This window comes from Lipophrys pholis (genome assembly GCF_963383615.2).
Source record: "Lipophrys pholis genome assembly, chromosome: 3".
Taxonomy (NCBI): Eukaryota; Metazoa; Chordata; class Actinopteri; order Blenniiformes; family Blenniidae; genus Lipophrys; species Lipophrys pholis.
This window is the reverse complement of record NC_137627.1, coordinates 3,105,196-3,125,883: the sequence shown is the minus strand read 5'-3', so window position 1 is coordinate 3,125,883 and position 20,688 is coordinate 3,105,196. Positions and strand designations below refer to the sequence as shown.

At 42.2% G+C, this 20,688-nt stretch overlaps 1 protein-coding gene across 1 annotated transcript in view; it reads right to left on the bottom strand.

Moving 5' to 3' along the window:
- Positions 1-3,626: 3,626 nt before the first annotated feature.
- Positions 3,627-20,688, bottom strand: part of LOC308107677 (LHFPL tetraspan subfamily member 6 protein) — a 55,275-nt gene continuing 38,213 nt past the window's right edge. The window contains exons 3-4 of the mRNA XM_080460144.1: positions 9,675-9,773; positions 3,627-4,462 (exon numbers count right to left, since the gene is read on the bottom strand). Of these exons, the coding sequence (XP_080316270.1) occupies positions 4,344-4,462; positions 9,675-9,773 (218 nt within the window). The 3' untranslated portion in view covers positions 3,627-4,343. The remainder of the gene's footprint in view (positions 4,463-9,674; positions 9,774-20,688) is intronic.

Genomic DNA, 20,688 nt, shown 5'->3' with positions numbered 1-20,688 from the left:
AAAATTATCAATTTTCTGAAGAACTTAGAAAAGGAGCTGTTGAGTAAATATACCTCAGTGTGTATGACAACGATGATGATTTTTTGGTTCCTTAATAAAGATAATTCCCTCTTGCCATGTGGGTTTTTCTTGCTTTGATTCCAGTATTTTGTCTCAAACTAATCAAATAGACCCACAGGCAAAAACGTCACATGAATAAATTTGCAGTCAATAGTTTCGAAGCATGAACATAAATTGAAAAGGAGTTCAGGGTCATACTTATATGGATTTCATTTGTGAATACGTAAAAATTATTTATGAGGACTTCTGTTCTGTTTGATTATGTTCAGAGTGTGTTCGGTGCTTTTTTCACACAAAACTGTCCCAAAACAATAAGTACTACCACAGTGTACAAAGTACACTGAAACCAAATGCAAGTCACGTAAGAAATGATTAATGAAAATAATTAGTTGAAAATACAGAAGTCAGAGTGAACGAGCAACAAACAAAGAAAGTAACCTAAAAAATAAAAAATAAATAAAAAAAGGACCATCAGACCAACATCCTTAAAGGGAAAGTCCAGAGAGGCCGACTGAGACTTATCGTCTCTCTTCACTCTCTCACATGTTTTTTACTAACCCCTCACACAGAGAGGTTAGATGACCGGCTAAACCTGTGACGCCTATCTGGGTGTCCTGCTGGCCCCCTTGTCAGTACAAACCCAGTATTAAAGCTGGATAAATGGATAAAGTCTGAATTTCATCTGCCTTGTTCTCGACTTGACATCAGTCAGAATCAAAAAACACAGCGTGTGTGTGTGTGTGTGTGTGTGTGTGTGTGTGTGTGTGTGTGTGTGTGTGTGTGTGTGTGTGTGTGTGTGTGTGTGTGTGTGTGTGTGTCCAAAGTCCTAAAAGGTAAACAGTGGCGGCATTAATTCTGAGCAGACATCTTGCCCTTCTTAAATACGCCCTCTCAGAGCAAGCGCTACCTTTTCCAAGTTCAAGCAAACTGCTAATTTAGAGTCGCTTTCAACCGCAGCCCTCCCTCCCACATCCCTGCCGGTGAACCAGTGACCCTGGGCTGTAATCCGTCCATCTTGGCATTACAGCCCCTGATCCTCTCTGCCGATGCCGTTTGTCCGCTGTATGTTATCGGGAATTCCCTGGGCTCCCCCGTCCATAGTAACGTGATAATTGGCAGCTTTCTAAAAGTTGGGCTGCTAATTGGCAGTTTTCTTTCAGTGGAGAGGGACTCGGGAGGCGCTTGATGAAACAAAGAACACAATGTCTGAAGAGGGATTTTATTTAAAATCAATAGGATGAAGTAACGTCTAAGATTTCAACCTACGTGACTTTCTGGGTTAGTTTGCATCGTATACATTGAGGTCCTTCTTATCATGCTACAGATGCTTTATTAATAATAAGGCTGGTATTTGTTTCCGGGCCTGTTTGTTCAGCTCCTACACGACAATATAGCCCTCCTCCTATAGAGACTCTCCGCTTGCAGTCGTGCCTTGCTATCTTGACATCCTGCAGCAGTATCTATTAAACCATCTCTTTATGGAGATTGGTGTTACAGCAGCACAAAACCTTTGTGAGTGGAGTTGCTCTTAAGGGCAGCAATTATCCCACTGGTGTTGCTATCAGGGCGGGCAAATAATAATTACAAAGATTTAATTGATGCGGATGTGTCCATCGGGCGGCCTCGGTTGAACTCTCCAGAGGTGAATCTCAGTGAATCCACAGTAGTAGTACACATGGTACTACTGCTGCACCATATTAGGAAAACATGCCATCATGTTGAGTGCTGTGATAATGATGCGACAAATGCAAACACTTGAATAGATCATGTTAATGTTTTGTATTTTCTAATTTGTTCTTACAATATAAAACACACACACAACAGTGCTCTTTCTCTTGCCCCGTTTTCACCAGTTGTGAGTGGTCTGTGTTTTTGGTCCTTTTCCTAGATTTCTGTGCTTCTGACTTCCACCAGGTATTAAATGATAAAAAAGTCAACTGATTTAAATTCTTTCTTCATATTATTATACATTTTTGTCAATGAATTGCTCTTTTCTTTCGTATTTAAAATTTCTTAATATTGAATTCGGAGAGCGTTGATGCACAAAACTATCAGTTATCGCAGTTCAGTTTTTCTTTTGTGATTCTTATATTGCAATTTATTATGCAGCCTTAATGTGAGTATATGTTAGCATGCATACTTAACGACCCACAGCATGTATACATATGCGTATATGTGTATTTAGACACTGCTTACAATCCACAGCATGTTTACTTGGGTACATTTTTATTATTATTATTATTATTATACATTTGTTTAAATTCTAGATATATAGTAATGTTTTTCTTCCACCTTGTCATCATTTCACTTTACAATATGTGTAACTGGTAAATTGCATCGTGGCGGCGGTGAGATGCTTTATAAAAACCCTCAGAGTCTCTAACAAATTCTGAAGTTGTATGGAATAAATTAAGATTATTGCTCAAAGGTGCTGGGCTTTTCTGATATTTTATTTCTAGTTTTAGGTTTCTAAGTTTCTGTAGACTTCCAGGTTTATCTGTCAGACATCTCAGAGTTTATCCAAGTGCAAAGAAGCTCAGAAGAACTCAGCGTTTATGATGCGGCTCAGCTTCTCGTCAGTCTAAATTGACATCAGTTAAAAATACCTTTTTTACCCGGCAGCCTATCAGAGCAGTGGCCGCACGTTTGCATGTTTTAAGACAATCACCCACCTCCATGCAACAAGACCTCAGAGTGACGGGTGCTCGCTGTCAGTCTGAGATACGGGCGGTGTTAGAAAGGCAGGGAGTGCTCCAGCTTGACCCCAATGTGTCCGTCTGTGCCGACGAGGCTTCTGGTTGACACCCCGTAACAATCAGCGCTGATATCAATCAGCTCAGCAGATCAGACGGGCGAGAGAGCAGAATGCAGAGGAGCCCCGCTAATGTATTGAACAGAGCGAGTGCGGGAGATATTACTCGAGTGAAGACTGAGAGGAGGGGGCGTTGCCATTATCAGGGGGATGCTGAGCGTTGTGAGAAAATGGCCAAGCTAATGAGGGCCAAACACGTGGCGAACAGCTGCGTCGTAAATGGGCTTGCTTTGTACACTCGGGGCTGGGATGTTGTGTTTGTTAATCAAACGAGGGAAAACAAGAGAGGAAGACGTGCCTAAAAATAGTAATTGAAAAACTGGGTGCAGCTCAGCGTCTGATGACACACATACCAGTGTGGTAATTGCTAAGAAAAGGTTACCGTTATTGTTATTCACACTAAGAAGCCAGGTCTGCGAGCTTGCATGCACCCTTTGACATCGTAATGGATGCACGGCAACTCGATTTCCCAGGGTGTGATTCCATCGCAGGCTTCGTCAGGAAAGACTCTGCGTCTTTAAAGTTACAAAACCGGATCCGAGGCGAAAACTGTGACCGGAGGTTAGGAGATTTACCTCGTCGATAACAGGGAAAAGTTAAATTCACAGCACTGTATGTCCTAACCCTAACCCACATGCAGGGAACTCTATCAAGATCTTGAAGCCATGGGAAAAAGCTGTTCAGGAATTCAAGTGTATGCTCCTTGTCTGGCTTCAGGCCCAAAATCCCAGACTAAAATAACACTACGGACTACAAAAGTTCAATAAACATTTATTTACAAAACAAATATAATGACAAAGAATAGTTTGAGAGTGAATATAAAACGTGATATTATGATAAAATACAATACCATACACAATGTATATCTTATGAATGTGTTAAATAAACTCTGTTTAGCTTCTTCTTTTTTTTTTTTGTGGGGGAATCTGAGAAGGCTGAGGTTGGGGAGCAGGCAGCCAGTGTTGGATTGCTTTACGTTAGAGGGATTATTGCATTTCAGTTTGTGTTTAAGGCAAGAATGAGACATGAAGAGGAGACGGAAACACTTCACGTAACAATGAGGCAAGATCACTTTTCTGTTCGTCACAGGGCACGTTATCACATAAACATCAATGAGTGAAGAAGAAGAAGGGGAAGACAAAAAAAAAGGAGAGAAAACGCTTTTCATTAAAGAAATAGTTATGTAACAATTTTACAAATAGGATTGGTCCATACATTTTTCATTTAAGAACAGCTTTTAAGAGAAGTACCAGTTTTCAAAGCCATGTGTGTGTGCTGCATTATGAAACAGTCCCTGCAGTTGTCAGATGAGTAGTGTCCCATGATGCGCAGAGCACCGTAATGACTTGGTGTCTTTGGTGCCTGGTGTGCTGTACTGATGTGAGTCCACAGAGTCCCGAGTCCTGTCCCTTTTGACGCACCGCATGAGGTCTCCGTCCGTCCCCGTCGTCTCTCTGACGCCCTCCCCTGGTCAGTACGGGTACTGCTTCTGCTTCTTCCCTGCAAAGCAGGACAGCCAGGTGCACAGCAGCATGGCCGCCGCCGCTCCCGCGCCGGTGCAGTAATACGCCCAGCCGATCTGGCACGAACCTGCAAAGGGAAGCGGGAAGCAGAGCAGGATTTAGGCAACTGCCTTTTTCACACTTCTATTCTTATCCGTCTATCCGTCACGAAATCTTCAAAAGCCAGTGGATGGATTTGAATAAAACTTGGACGGATGAGGCTTTGGCCACGAAACCGCTTACAGCCTGGTTTAACAAGAGTGAATATGAAGTTTTTCTTTACATTGTAAATCTCCCATCACACAATAAAGAGTTAGTTTAGTAGGTAACGCAGCTCCTTACCAAAATGTTTTAATAGAGCAGCTTAATTATGATTGCATGTGTCTGGAGATGGCGCTATTAACCTACTAACCTAACCTATGTTTTGCTAGATAATCAATAAACCTTTAGAGTAACAATTAGAGTAGTTTTTATGGTTTTTTTTTTTATTGCAAAAACACATCCGATAGTTGGACAGTATAAGCGGTGTATACAGGGTTGGCGTAAGAACCCTATAAAAGATTTCGGTTAAAAACCCGTGACAAAAACGGGTGAAAACTGATTCCATGGGTCCGTATCTGCCTTTGATCCGACATCACAGCCGAGCACAGATTGTTCCAAGATGCTCAACATTTCTGTTCTGGCTTTGACATTTCCCTTCCTCTTGTGAAAAACAGTTACCATCGTCACAACAAATGCACCAAGCACAGTCAAACCCTCTCTCTCTCTCTCTCTAACAGGCTGGTAGGTGGCGTATGCACAGTGCAGACTTTTAAAAAATGTAGCACCCGTTCAAAGGAAACTAAAATATACACATTTCCTTTCATCCTCTGAGAGGATTATGCACATTATTAAACAGGACATGACAGTTTTTGAAAACATCGTGATGGACATCCCGACTTCTCATTATAGGCATCAAATATTCGGCCTGAATACAAGTTATCTAATTAACAGCCCGGGTGGCCAAACGACGACGCGTCACATTAACACATGATATTAAATGCCTGAAAATGCTTCTTTGTCCCGACTAATTTTCCTCTTGCAATTTTTCTTTGTATCTGAGTTAATGAAAAACTAGCTTTGCATCTTGTGGAATATTTATGAACTAATTATGCAAAATGAACCTTTTATATGATGTCATATAGTCACCATCAAATTGCTAACATGGGTTTTTTTTTTTTTTCATGCTTTCATTCTGAGGACCTTGATCATTTCCATTTTGAACATACATGCAGTTATTAAATTATGCAATGATGGGGTACTGACGACACTCCGCATGAATAAAAGGCGAGAGAGACAAATTAGCGAAGAAGAACCCATCATTTGAGTGAAACTCCTTGTTGGTGTGACCATCTACGAGGAGAAATTGAAATAATTGCAGTTTTCAACAAGCACATTTAATGCATCATTAGTACAGAATGCGAAGAGGCTTGGTAATAATAATAATTTCCCTAAAGCTTGTTCACGCAAATAGGAAAAGACAACGAAAACTGGAGATCCATAGGTCTTGCTGATGATGCACTCTCGAAATTTTAATGATTGAGGTGATGTTTAAGTCAGTCAGAATAACGTCCTTTTGAATGCACACAGACACTTTACAGTTGAAATTGATGCTTTAAACGTTCACACATCGATCTGTAATTAGAGCCTGAATGTGTGACTCTGGAAAGTGCATATACATGTACTTTAGCGTTGCAGTGTTTTGTGTAGTTTTGTTTTGTTCTTTAAACCAGTGAATTGATCCCAATTTTAACACACTTGACTGTTTACAATTACTAGACTTGTTTTTCTTCACCAACCTCCAACAACAGCATGATTATTATTCTGGTCTAGATGGCAATCATTTCAAAAAAGGTGAACTATGTTGGTATTTCTGAGTAATCGGTGAGAGTTACACTATGAGGCCATGTTTCAAGTCCATCGTTTTTATATTTTCGTTTCACAAAAATTCTGCGTTTGCACAAAATGAAGTCTATTTAAACAGAAACGGCAAAAACCGTCAAAATGTTCAAGTTAGCACATAGGGCTACTAGTTGATGCTGTTGTTTCTTTTTGTAATGAAACCACATACACACACACGCAGAGAACAATACGATATAAACATTAACAATGGCGAGTACAAAGACATTCGTATGGACAGACGACCGAGCTGGATTGTTATTACCCGTGGCTCTCAACTACTAAACTACCAAGTTCCAGGAGAATAAGAACTGGGAGTCATGCCACTCTGGAATCCACCATTCTTGTTATTGTCCCTCTACTGGTACATGTGCAGAAGAACTATTTACTTCGGGCGCAGTGCTCATGCACAGAAGCAGTGCTTCCACCTTCTACACGGAGATGGAGCCCCGACGTTTTCGAAAAGTTCCACACTGGGAGCCATTTTGAAAAAGTTGTGTTTTCTGTGGCTCCGAGCACCGAAACGCAATGAAATTCTTGCGTTTTCACTTGATAAAGTTGCTGTGTAAACGGGGCCTAAAATGCTTGAGCCAACGACCAAAATGTCATGGGATTAGACCCGTATGGTGGTTAGGACTTCCTCCTGGCAGCGACAATTGGATTACAGGCTTGTGGGCCTTTTTCTCTTTTTTTTTTAAACAGACTGCATGCTCATGTGGTTCCGAGGGCAAGACACTGAACCCCGCAATGCTCCCAATGGAGATGGAGCACCAAGTATGGCAGCCATTGCCAAGCAAGGTGACTTACAGTGTGAAGTACCATGAGACCGATGAAGCAGTAAAGATGCACGATGTAGGTACAGTCCATTAAACATTCACCCTGTTTCAGCCCGCAGACTGCTGGAATCAGCAAAGCACAGCCCAAAGTTGGATAAAGTGGGATAGGCGATCAGCGGAAACACACACTGGCTCACACAGTGATGAGACTTATCGTCATCCGGCTCAGGTCACATTAGTTGAGCTGCTGTAGGTTTAGATTCAGAGATTATTCAACATTAGATTGCAAAGAATTACACTTTACAGCAAAGAAAGTTGTTGCTCATACATTTTGCACAGAGAGCATTAAATCTACTGCCACACCTTGCACTAAAACAAAGGAAAGTTGATATATATAAGTTTCATAATTAGCATAGTCGTAGTAAATAATTCTTCTGCACATGTGCAAATAGATGGACAATAACAATAAATGCTGCCTCCAGAGCGTCATGACTCCCAGTCCATATTCTTCTGAGACTTGGTGGTTTTAAAGTTGAGCGTCACCATGAAAACAGTCCAACATCTGTTCATACGAATGTCCGTGTACTCGCCACCATTAATGTTTATAGTGTATTGTTCACATTTGTGTGGTTTCATTGCAAAAACCGTGTAAACAGACATCGTTTTCAAAATGTTGCCGTCTGAACATTTAACTTTTCTGAACCAAAACTGCAAACCTGATGCGTTTCGACTAGAAAGGTCGTGTAAACGGGGCTCAGACAGAGTATGACCAGCTTGCTCTACACATTTTATGTATCTGCTTCCTGTAGCTCCTAGAGTCAGTGGAGCTAAATGTTCCTAATCTGTGGGTCCTGGTCCCTTCAGTTTGCTTCACTTTAACTATTTTTCTCTTTGGTATTTCTCATTCCCTCTTTTTTTCCCTTCATACAATCCGGCAACCCCAACCGGTAGAGACAGATGGCCGCCACCTCAGAGTCTGGCTCCCGAGAGGTTCTTTTTCCTGTTAAAAGCTTTTTTTTCTGCTGCTCATATGGGATAGTTGATTTATTTGGTCTATATTTAGTTTTGTTGTGTTCTTTTTGGTGCTGTGCTGTATAAGTTATACACCCAAAGAATTTTACATTTTCTGCACATTCCTGATCTATGTAGTCTGAATTTATTGTTCTCTGACCCTGTTGACACCGGGTATAAACCACCATCAAGGTAGAATTGTCATTTTCCATTAGATTGAATTGATAGGAAGACATTCCCTGATAAAAAGTCATGCCTCAATAAGGACAAGTCTTTTCATTTTGAACACTAAATGAGTTTTCTGCTTGTGCCACCCTCGGGTCGAAATGTCAGCGCTGTACAAAAATGAAAATCATCCAGAGTGAGGAGAAACATGAGAATGACGTTTCTGTTATAGTCACCCAAAGTGATACTAAATCTTCTTTGTTCTCTTAATGATTTTAATTCAAGTCCATATTTTACATTAGGCAAACAATCAAACAGTATTCGACTCACACCAAATAAAAGAGGCGGCAGTATGAAATGCTCTTCCGCCTCCCCAGTGTCTGATGAAGTAGCATATTACTGTCTGCAAGATAGTACTGATAATGCCAGCTGCATACAGAGCACAAATCCAGCTTCAGCTTATTCTCAGCACATACCGTATTTATAGCTATAAAACACTTCGGAAATCGTTGGCTACTGAAGGTTCTGTTGAATTCTTATCATGCATTTTAAACACCAAAAAAATCATATCTCTTCGGTATATGACAGTGGCAAAAAAAAAAAAAAAAAGAGTCTGATATAAAAAGTCTGTGCTTACAGTTTCACACTTTATCATTGATTCGTCTGTTCTGGGACCAAGAACGTTCAGCAAGTTCCAGACTACGGGCTGTTTCTGTCGACTAAATGAAAACATGAGTATTCAGACTCGACCGTATTCCATTAAGTTCCTGAAGCTTGAACAAAGTTAAGTGGAAACATTTCTTGTGAGGTTATTGTTGGGATGGAGCGCCGTTATCTTCTCACATTAACTTTCAACAATAGAACGACCAAGTCCCTGGAGAATATGGACTGGGAGCCATCACACTCTGTAGGCCACCATTGTTGTTATTGTCCATCAGAAGAACTATTTGCTGCTGCTGTGGTGGGCTCGCAGCGTTTCCTCCGTCCACACAGAAATGGAGTCGGAGCATTTTCCAAAAGTTCCACCTTGAGTGGCGTTTTCGGAAAGTTGTGTTTTCAGTGGCTCTGAGCACCGTTGTCACTTGAAAATGTCGTATAAACAGGGCTTAAGTCATGAACAGACTTTCTGTGTGAAGTTTACATGTTCTTCCTGTTCATCCTCAAGTTTTCTCTGGTTTGCTACGAAGGTTTGGGATCAACTGGCGACTCTATTGCTCGTGATTATAAGTGTGAGATTGTCTCTGTGTTTGCCTCATGATGGACTGTCTTCCTATCCAGCAGGGATCAGATATCACAGTAGTAGTGGTGCACGAGTGCAAATGTCAGTCTTCCACACCTGCTTCAATACAATAAGAAGTGTTTTCAGATTGTGTGTGTGTGTGTGTTGGATTGTCACTGCAGACATCTTACCTAACTGGAACTGGTCTGAGCTGTTGTTGCAGGTCTGTTGTACTTCCTCACTGTCCCATCCCAGCGGATAGAGCGCACAGCCTGATCCTATGAGCAGACCTGGGAAGGAGATGAAGAGAGAGGAACAGTCAGGCCTGTGATCACGCTAAATTGCAGTAATGTGACTGATCACTGGCGGGGGGGGGGGGGGGGGGGGGTTCAAAAATATCACAAGATATTACCACAGGCAGACAAGACAAGACACTTTGTGAGAGGAAACCTGCAGCAAGGACAAACTCTCACCGCCAAGGTGCTCGCTCAGCTCCTAGAGGAATGATTGTTTTGGAGAAACCTTGCCTTTGTGGCTTTTCATAATTTAGCAATCTTTTCATTAAGGTGAATGAGAATGCAAAGCAGCGTTTTTGTTTACCCTTCTTTGATAGCCAGGACAGAGGAACTAAATTTAAAGCCTGGCTGAGTTGATTCCCCGGTTTACGTTATATGTAAGAGACAATGAGCTGCTGTTTTTCCGTGGGAGTGATACGTGTGACCTCGTCTTTCTCCCCTCCACCTTATCGCCGCTTTCCAGCAGACAGCGACAGAGACGTGGCTCTGACCTGTTCCAGCGGTTTCATCTCGACACAAGCCTCACATTCCTCTGTAAGATGACACGGAGGGTGATTTTTAACCACTTCATCACATTTTTTAATGCGACAAAACAGAGCACTCATCTGCCAGCAGCTCATAAAAAACACTGCAAATGAGCAGCGGACATATGCAAATTTAGCTTGGCAATTTCTCACAGAGGCTACAACAAGGAGAGGAAAAAAAAAACAAGCATTTTTTTTGGAACGCAATAATTACTGTAAAACTCTGGAAAATCCTTGAGGGACTGCTTTATGTCAGTGATTAAAGAGACTTATGACTGTGCTTAAAGCTGTACACTGAGACAAGAGTAAAATCTAGTCAAGGCCATTACATTAAGGATTAATATCCTCAATATTTGCTTGCAGCCAGGTCTTGACAAGTTATTCCCTGTGTGTCAAGGCCTGTCTCTTAAAATTACCCCGTGGGGCCCCTTGGTAGGTGGCTCTGCCATCACATTAGCTTAATCCCCTCCAATGTGTCTGCCTGCTATCAGTTTTGGGATGCGAGGATGGAAGCGGAGCATTGGAAGCAAAGAAAGCGCCGCCCTCCAACCTGATTACCCCTTCGCCATCCAGGACGGCCTTATTACATCTACTCTAGATAACAGGCAGGAATTAATCCAAGTGCTAATGCAGATGGGCTTGACAAACTGGCTAACATTTGAGGTGGAGGAGGAAAAGTGAAAACGACATCTGTGCTGTTGTTGTTGTTGTTGTTGTTGGGGTTTTTTTTTTCAACCCCAGCCACAGCCAACAGGACGACGAATGTCAGTGGTGCAGTTCGGAGAGGGAGAACAGACCGACCGAGTGTGGCACCGGCGGTAGAAAATCAATTCAGTGAAACTCTGGCACGTTGATGAGAATGAAGGGATATAAAAAGGCTCTGACCGAGGCTGTGTCATTACAGCTCAGGATCAGAGGGGATCCGGGGATTTTCATAACAACTCAGCCGTTTCTCCCTCAGACCCTTAAGAGAACTTCAGACGAGTTTCCGCTTCAGACCCAAATTTGCTACCTTTAGCCGAGCAGCACTGAAAACAGCAGCATTTGATGTAAATTCCTGCTCGAGCATTCACCACGGACCCCTGATGAACCTATAACGCCAGTCCTCTGCAAGGTGGAGGAATGCATTCTGGAGCAAACACGTGCGGCGTGAACAGCCCTCAGTTATATAATGCTATCAGAAATGTTTTGAGACAAATTTGTAACAGTAAAGATTGTAAAGGATGCCAGGATGATAATGTATTCATGATTAATATTAAACAAAATCTAAAATTCCCTTTCAAGTGTTGTGCAATGCAGAGATGCAGCAGCATGTAATCAAAGTGAATTTCCTCGCAGCGAAATAGAAGGAGAAAGAAAAAGGCAAAATGTTGCTTTTGTCTCTAAACGATATTGTTATTCTGTCCAGCTTGGAGTAATATTTCCACTTTTAAAAAATTAAGATTCATGGGGATTCCCGATCACGATTTGATTAACACATTTGTTAAAACAATCCACAGCCCGAAGCTGCTCCGCTCTGCAGCAGACACCAGAGAGAAGGGAGAGTGCATAGTTGCAGCAGGCGTAGGAAAAGAAAGACTTCAGTGCATAGTTTCCACATCAGGTCAGATTATGACGATGACTGTGACTGGTTAAAATCACTCGACGGCTGCAGGCAGGAGGGAAATTATGACCTTAACCAAGACAAGAGCTGACGTCCATTAAAAAAAGAAATCCCAGGTTTCCCTGTGAATTTCTGTTGCTGTGTTGTTTGTGAGGATAAACTCACTGAGCCTGCTGCGACTCTGCAGTGGGTGGAATCAGTGCAGGCACACATATGTTACTGTGATACTATTAAAACATACCGCAGAACAAAAAGCACCAGGGGAGCAGATGAATACATGAATATGACCATGTTGCTGAGGTGTAATTCAGTCGCGTGTCAAACGTGATCCCACATTTCTCTTTCGGCTTTCATTTATTTGATTTATTTATTTATTTTCTTTCTCACGACGGTTAATTCCGTCAAATCCCATCCTCCACACTTACTATGTCGGTTATTGAAAACTGGAAGTAGAAGGCTGGGGACTGGGATGTGGGGAAAAGATTCTTAAGAATATATGAAAAAATAAAATAAAATGTTCTTTCACAAAGTGTTTATGAGCAGAGCTGTGAGAAAGAAGTGTGGAGTGGTGAGACTCGACTACCTCGGGCTCTGATTCTGCATGCAGGCTGTTGTCGACAGATACTTTCCGTCCCTGCTTCCTAAGCTGACACAGATACATCCTGATCTGCACAAATAGACACTTGGGGATTTGTGTCATTTAGCATGTGGCTGTCAGCTGCCGCAGCTCTCCTCAAACTTTTTGCCTTGTGACCTCTTAAAACTGAAGCAAATCCTTCTTGTGACCTCCCATCATGCACTGCATACGAAGCAGGATTTTTTTTTTTTAAATGAAATTCTGTTCCTGTGTGAATCATTTTGTGAATTCTCTTAGATTTCTTGACCTCATGAACACTACAAACACAACCAACTGCGCTGCATACTAGACTACATAAGACAAACCTAATGATCCCCTCTGGGAGGAACGGGCTCGCTGTAGCAGAAAACAAAAAAGCAAGAATGTACGGGAACTTATTAACTACATGACATCCAATAAATAAACATGGTTTGGATGTATGGAGAGGAGGGGGTGATTTCACGTGTTGGGGAATAAATCAATACATAGTAATGTGGTTTTGGCATTAACACACAAGTTACTGATTACCATTATATTAGTGATTCATTTACAAGTAGTGAAGTTTCAGTTATTTTTGTCTGATGTGAAAAGGAGTCGGGGAGCTGCTGTCTCAGGCCCTGTGTACACGACGACGTTTAAGTGATAAAAGAGTACTTCAGTTGTGTTTAGGGTGTCTGTTTACACGACAACGGTGCTCGGAGCCACTAAAACACTGCCACTGCGCATGTGTACCACGGCTGTAGTAAATACTTTTTCTGCACATGCTCAGTAGATGGACACTAACAACAATGTTTGCCTCCAGAGTGTCATGACTCCCAGTTCGTATTCTCCTGGGACTTGGTAGTTTTCGAGGTTTTTTTCTTTCTTTCAAATTTTTTTTCCTTTTTTTCTTTCTTTCTTTTTCCATTTTTCTCTTCTTTTTAGTTTTATAGTTGAGACTCACCCCTGATAGCATCCGATGCATCATCAGTCCATACGGATGTCGGGTTCTCTCTACTTTCTTCGCGTTCATAGCGTATTGTTCTCTGTCTGTGTGCTTTCATTACAAAATCAAGCAACAGCGCCCTCCCGTGGCCCGGCATACTGACTACATCGTTGTCGGTGTGTCGGCTGCTGCTGCAGAGTGAACACACTTGGTCATCTGTCCATATGAATGTCTGTGTACTTACCATTGTTAGTTGTTTGTTCTCTCCAGGCATGTGTGTGTGTGGCTTCATTACAAAAACCACCAACAGCACCCACTAGTGGCCTGACATGAAAACTAGATAGTTTTCAGCGTTTCAGTATAAACCCAAAACCTTTCTGAACTGAAAACATGATGCGTTTTCACTAGAAACATTGTTGTGTAAATGGTGCCTCACTGTTAGTCAAAGCCATTGTGTTAAAGGTTACCATTGCACTAAACATCTGTTTACTGGAGAATCAGTGCTTCTTGTTAACACACGCGTTGGAGCCCATAACCTGGTTCAATGCTGCTTCTACTTGTCATCAAAAGTTTATGAATGTGTTTCCATCTAGAAACAGTAAGAATAAAGGACAAATTAATTGAAAATGTCAACATCTCATTGAGTACTACTTTTTAAAGAAGTGACAAGCAATTCTGAACAAGTACTAATGGTCAGGGACTGGTATGAAACTTATGATTGAAGACCTGAAATCTGCTGCAAGCAGAAATATCTTTTAGATAATTTCCAAACCTTTAATTTCAGCTGTAATTAATAAGATCTTTATTACATAAGAGATGTACCCCAAAGCACAAAGAGGAAATCTTCACTCCCAGACAACATGAACAACTTCATTTCGCTCTGAGCAGATGGCTGTCTCATGATGAAATCATTGCACGATTTCGCCAAGCTGCCATGAGGATAGTAGGTGGAATACACCAGAAGGCTTTTTTTACAGAGGCTCTACAGCATCTACGTTAACACTCACAGCGCTCATGGACAGAAAAAAAATAAAAAGATAAAAAAATCAAAGATGTGAGAAATCTGCCACCAGCAGCACTCGCAGGAGCTCTGTGTGCCCTCCACAGGAGTTATTAAGCATCCAAATAGCCAATTTTCCTTCTGCAGCATCCATCATGTCCTCAGGTCAGACTTTGAGATGCCCTCAGCTTTCTGCGAAATCGGAAGATGTTCGATTGCCGCCTTATCCACACAAGCTTTGGAGGCCCGTGTGTTTACCTTGCTGATTTTTCTTTGCCAACAAGCTTTATTTGTAAAACCTTGGGCCATTTTGGGGCTTTGTTTCAGCTGCTCTGGCTGCGAGATTGTACCTGACAGTTTTCAGTGGTGGAGGAAGCGGAGGGGAAAGGATTGGCCAGAGTGTGCAGGAGGAGAAGAAACTAGGCAACTTATTCACAGATCGAGTTTCAATTGATCTCCATGTAGTCATTATCAGAATGATCTCAGGCCTAATGGCTCCTCTGAAAGACTCTCCTATGAACTGGGAAGGAGCGGGGTTAAATGGACTCCACAAAATACAATCAGTCCCACATATCAGTGTTGAATCCATAAAATCTGCTCTAATATAGCAATCCTTCTTCTGTGTCTCCTTGCCTCGGGTTTCATCAGCATACTTGAGCTCACTTCTGAAATCGCATTTTGGCTGATTTCAAAAGCACACAGAGAAGTGTTTTATTCCAGCGCTGAGCTATTGTTCCTCCTCCTTTCTCTTTCAGCGCTTTTTACCTGAATGAAAAACTGCCCCCTTTTCATATCCCCCTACATTCTCTTGTATTTAGGGATTGCTGATGCCTTTTGTCCAGCCTTCCTGCTCTCTGTCAAGACCCAAGGAATTTCTTTGCCCTCCTTCATGCTCCGAGACAATACCATTCAAGGTTATCATTCAAGAGGCCAAAGAGGACAAGTGGGGGGGGGGGGGATTGCTGAAGCTGGAGAGAGTTTTGGTGGCCAGGGAGTTGGAGCGGGGATGTGCCTGAGTGAGTTGGCTTAATGTAAGACATTCCCTTCTCTTCCAACAGGCAGGGAAATGCAGCTACCGTACCTGGTAAGGCAGGCCTGAACATACTCATCTTTATGCGCCTTATTTTCCAGAAGAAGAAAGATAACACATCAGCATTGGGGTCAAATAAATCCACGGGGAAACTAAGCTTGCACGCTTTCCTTGTCGTCGCTTTAATCAAAAACTGCAACAAGCTTCGCAGTGTCACATCAGTCTAAACAGTGCATGTGACTAATGTGTCCAAAGACTGATCCCTGCATGTCGAGGCATGTTTCCTCCTGCACGAGAAACACAAGGCACACATCAACACGTACACCCGCCGTTGCCTTATCGCATCTCGTCTCTTTCCGTCGTTCGAGTCGGATTAACGCAAACGCAGCTGCTTTCAGAAAGGCTTTACTCCTCTGTGCATTTTTTTTTTTTGATGGTGAAGCTGGTATTTTTGTGCAAGCACAAGCGAAGGAATCTAGAGATTCAGCTGAAAGGAGCAGTGAGAGATGGGCATGATGGAGGATGAGGGAGATGCAGAGAAAGGGGGGATTTAAACAGAGTATGTGAAGTATGTGCGATATGTGATGTGCGCAGTGAAGCATATAAATACCTGCTGCTGCCAATGACTGGCACTGAGCGTCATTCGGCCACTGGTCTACTCATTAGTTTTGTACTCGCTCACAAAGGCATCACATCAAGCTTGTTAGGAGTTTCTATTTAATTCACTCACCGACGCAATTACTATTGGAGACTTGAAACATTAAAGTGGCTGGGCCACTTTAATGTTTTCACAAAATCAAGTCTTTTGTTGCTTTAAAAGTTTCACGTCCAACACAGGGAAGTGAATTAGACACCGTTGACGCGTTTTCAGGCGAAAACGCCAAAGTTGGTTGTGTTTTGTGTGTCCGTTTACACAACAACGGTGCTCACAGCCACCGAGAACGCAGCAGTTTGAAAACTGCCCTCAATGTGGAACATTTTGAAAATGCTATGACTTGAGGGGGGGAAAACACAACTTATCAGAAACACTGCTACTGCGCATGCGCACCACGGCTGTGGTGAATAGTTGTTCTGCACATGCGCGACTCCAGAGTGTCATGACTTCCAGTCCTCTGCACACACAGCAGGTGTGTGTGGCTCCATTACAAAAACAAACAACACGACCAACGAGTGGCCCAAAATGAAAACGCTTTTCACTGTTTCTGCTGTATTCCATTGAAATGGACATCGTTTGCAAAACATTGCCGTGTAAATGCGGAACTTTTCTGAAACAATAAGTGAAAAAAAAAACGATTGCGTTTTTACTTGAAAACTTTGTCGCATGAACAGGGACTGAAACCTGCATGTCCAACACGGGGAAGTGAATTACTGAGAAGGCCGTGGTGAGATAAAAGCTTCAGCGCAAACAAACGCTGACTGTTCATTCAGAGTGTGACCGTCATCCCCATGAAACACCCCCCACCTCTCTCTCTCTCTCGTTCTCTCTTTCTCTCTTCCCTCTGGTATTCACCACTCCAGGCCAAAGAAAAGGTCAAACACATACAAGGCCACATTATGAGATCACTCAAGGTTTGCAGGGTTGCATTTAGATGTCATCCTGCTTGTTATTTGTCACACATTGCTGCTTAAAGTGGCTGCAAATGCCTCAAACAAGAGTAAAAACCGGCGAGAACTTACGCCGAAACACAAAACTGATATCACAGTGCACCTGATGCTGTTTTCAAACCTCAGCTCCCCTTTTGCAGAAAACCCGAAAATGCGAACAATTCTTTCCTCGTCTTATACGAGTAGCTAAATTCGTACATTTCCGCCAATGTCTGTCAATTAAAACACAAGCAAAAGACAGGAAGGATGATGCAACATCTCTGGAGTATTTGTTTTGTTCCCAGCAAACCGCCGCTGATGAAAAGTTGACGTGACAGAGAAGTCAGGAAGCAAAATCATGTTCACGGAGTGCAGTGGGAATTTACCTCATAAAGCACTGCCAACTTCACCCTGCCCCGTCTTCACAGCCCAACACCTGATTTTTCTCCCAATCTAAAGGTGCTAACGGACAAACGTCAACAACCGATGATGTGAGAGCTCTGCTGCACCGAGTCACTTATTATGTGTTAAACAATTTAAATGCACAATGATCATTTGAGGGCTTTCAAAGATACACATCGTGTTTCACACAAGGAGAAATTCATTCTGTTTACAGCAAAGTCATTCGTTATGTTTAAGGCAAACCAAATATTTAATCCCACTGAGGACACATTTACTTTAGCAATGACTGAAAATTTGGAAAATTGTCTTTCATTTGGGCAGAGTTGATTGTTGCGGGCGACGTCTGCGATCACTAATCACAAAATCACAGACAACGGAAAAAATATAGCGCAACCTCTAGTTTAAGGTGATAAAACATGAAGTAGCATATCTCACCCACTAATGAATACTATTCATTAATAGACTGCAGGAGAGTTTTAACTATTACTAAGTAATATCTTCTGAGTCTGTATATCTTCTTGATTTTAAATGTGCTTGTTTTATCTCAGAGCAGCTCCTGAACATTTTAGTTCAGGAGCCACATGCGCCTCAATTTCATCTGGAGCGGGCCAAACTGGTAAAATAGTGCCATAATAACCTTTAAATTTAAACTTATACGTTTTTCTTTGTTGTGGCGCGGAGTATACAGTACATATGATGAAAATGTCTATAATTTTGCAAAATCAAAATAATTACCGCCAAAGATTACTACAATCACAACATAACGCCAATTGTAATGAAACATTCTGGTACAAAATACAGTGAAATGTACAGAAAAAACCTCTCCTATATCTGTTGCAGTATACAAGATTTTCCAAACTCACCCTGATTGCATGGCTGTCAGGCTGCCATCTTTCATGGTCGCCTCACCAATATCTCAGCTCAGGTCTCAGTGGTGTGTCTGTTACTCTTGAGAAATTTGTTTAAAAAGAAATGTGTAATAATTATTTGAAATGTCTGAAATTTCCTTGGTGGTTTGGCTGGATTGGAACCTCTTGCGGCCCAGTTCTGGCCCACGGGCCTTATGTTTGACAGCCCTGGATTAAACGGTTGTGATCGGTTACAAAGTGCAGGTGGTGGCCCTGTTGTCGTAGTGACGCTGGCTGAATGAAGGTTTCTGTTGCTTTGCGTCTATGGATTTTGTCAATGGTTGAAGGAATGCTCTTTATACAACATTCACAGTTACACACGGCTGACAATTCAAGGCTAATTCTCAAGGTACATCAAATGTGCTGTTTTCGGAAGCTGTGGTGTTGATTCATTAGAGAGAAAGTTTCAAGAAATCGAGCTGCGTCTGTGATGTTTTCAAGAGAAACACGGAACACAAATTTAATCCAGTGCAGGAAAAGTAAGCTGGAAAGATTACAAACAATTATCTAGTGAACAAACTTTCAGTATTTTTGGGACAGAGTGTATCAATTCTTAGTATCCATGGATAGAGATGAGACGAAGCAGAAAACAGAAAGTATGATGATAATTAATGATAATTAGGGTTTGGATTTTTATGGGCTGAGTCTGATGAGGCTCTGTTGGCACAGTGTGTTATTTCCAAACAGCCAGCTAAAACCTCATAAACTCCCAATTAGCGCTGTTGGAGCTGTTTTGTAGTTACCGGATTACGGAGGACTATTGTGATGCAAGAACAACTGGTGTTACAAGTGGTAACGTGGGGGCGCCTTCCATCCAGGGTCGCCACAGCTAATCATGTGATCTGCATGCTGGGGACACACAGGGTGGACTCATTGGCATTGTGACTCAAACCACCGTTTAAACGCCATTGTTTGAAGTGAAAACACTTTTTTTGTGTGTTTTAGTTTCAGAGAAGTTTCCCATTTACACGGTAACGTTTTGAAAGCGATGCTGCTGAAAATGATGTAGTTATTGTGTAAACAGAAACAGAAACTCTGTAAACAGGGCCTGAGCCTTAAGGTTACTGTATAAGCTTGCTTCCATAAACTCAATCACAAGCACTAAAAGGTTATTAAAGATGTCTCTATGCAGTGGTTTAGAGGCCATTTAAAAACCAATGATGTGGCTAATTTGAATTCCTCTGAAAAGTACTGAGAGGTCAGGGTATGACAGAAGTGGTGTTATAGTAAAACTACCGTATTCAGCAATGAAAACCTTTTTTTTTTTTTTTATCACATCTTCCCAAAGAACGCTCCTAAAATAAGCCCAAACACAGCCCAGCTGCCTTTCCACGCCCAGCCATCAGTCACCATCACCGGCACTGGGCGGAAAGAGCAGTTTGTGTCTTATTGATCGGTTTCACTGCTTTTGCTACAGGCATTCTGTCAAGGGCTGGTCTTATCTAATCACACACTTCATTTGTCACACAGTTTCTGACTACCCACCAGTAATTAATAAACACACCAATTACAAGAGCAAAATGAACTTCTGCTTCATTAAGCCGCGGTCAAAACACTATTAGGCGCACAGTCCGTGAGAGCCGCACAGAAAGCTGGAGACCGGGGTGTGCTAAAGAACTTTCAATAGAGAACATCTCCTGGATGCCAGCGGAGAAGGAGCTTTTCACACCAGGGCGTAGATATCTTTCAGTGCGTCTCATTCGTTCCAGCGACAAACCCGTGCCTCGCTGCAAACGCAAACCATGTCTCCTCTGATCTCATTGGACAACCCCCCCCCCCCCCCCCCCCCCCCCCCCCCCCCCCCGCATTCTGTTAAGGGAGAAGGTCAGAAACGAGGCATGCAAAAACAAGGGGAAGAATTCAGCAGCATCCGAGAGAAATTCTTCTTTTAGCTTTTCCGAAATGCATCGCATTCCTTGACCTTTCTACTGTAAATCTTGCCACTAATGTGCTAAGCTGCTACTGAAAACAGAAGCAGGGAAACAGTGAAAAACTTTGAGGACGGGGTGTGCAAGTTTATTAGAAAACCTGCGAAAAAGCAGCTGTTACTTTGTACTGGCATCACCAAAGCCAAAAGAAGGATTTATCACCAGATTGGGGCTCAGGGGCAGAGCTGCAGTTACTTTACATGACACAGAGATGCAATTAAATACAACTGTACGTGTCGAGGCTTGTTGAAATCAGGTTATTTGAGCAAAATAGTACAAGTAGAACATGCTGATGTGGTGCTCCGGACCTTCAGCTGAAAAACCCTTCCACTGTTTTATCAATCGGAGAAACAAAACCGTGTGATGGGGAAAGGTGAAGCCAGAGGGTA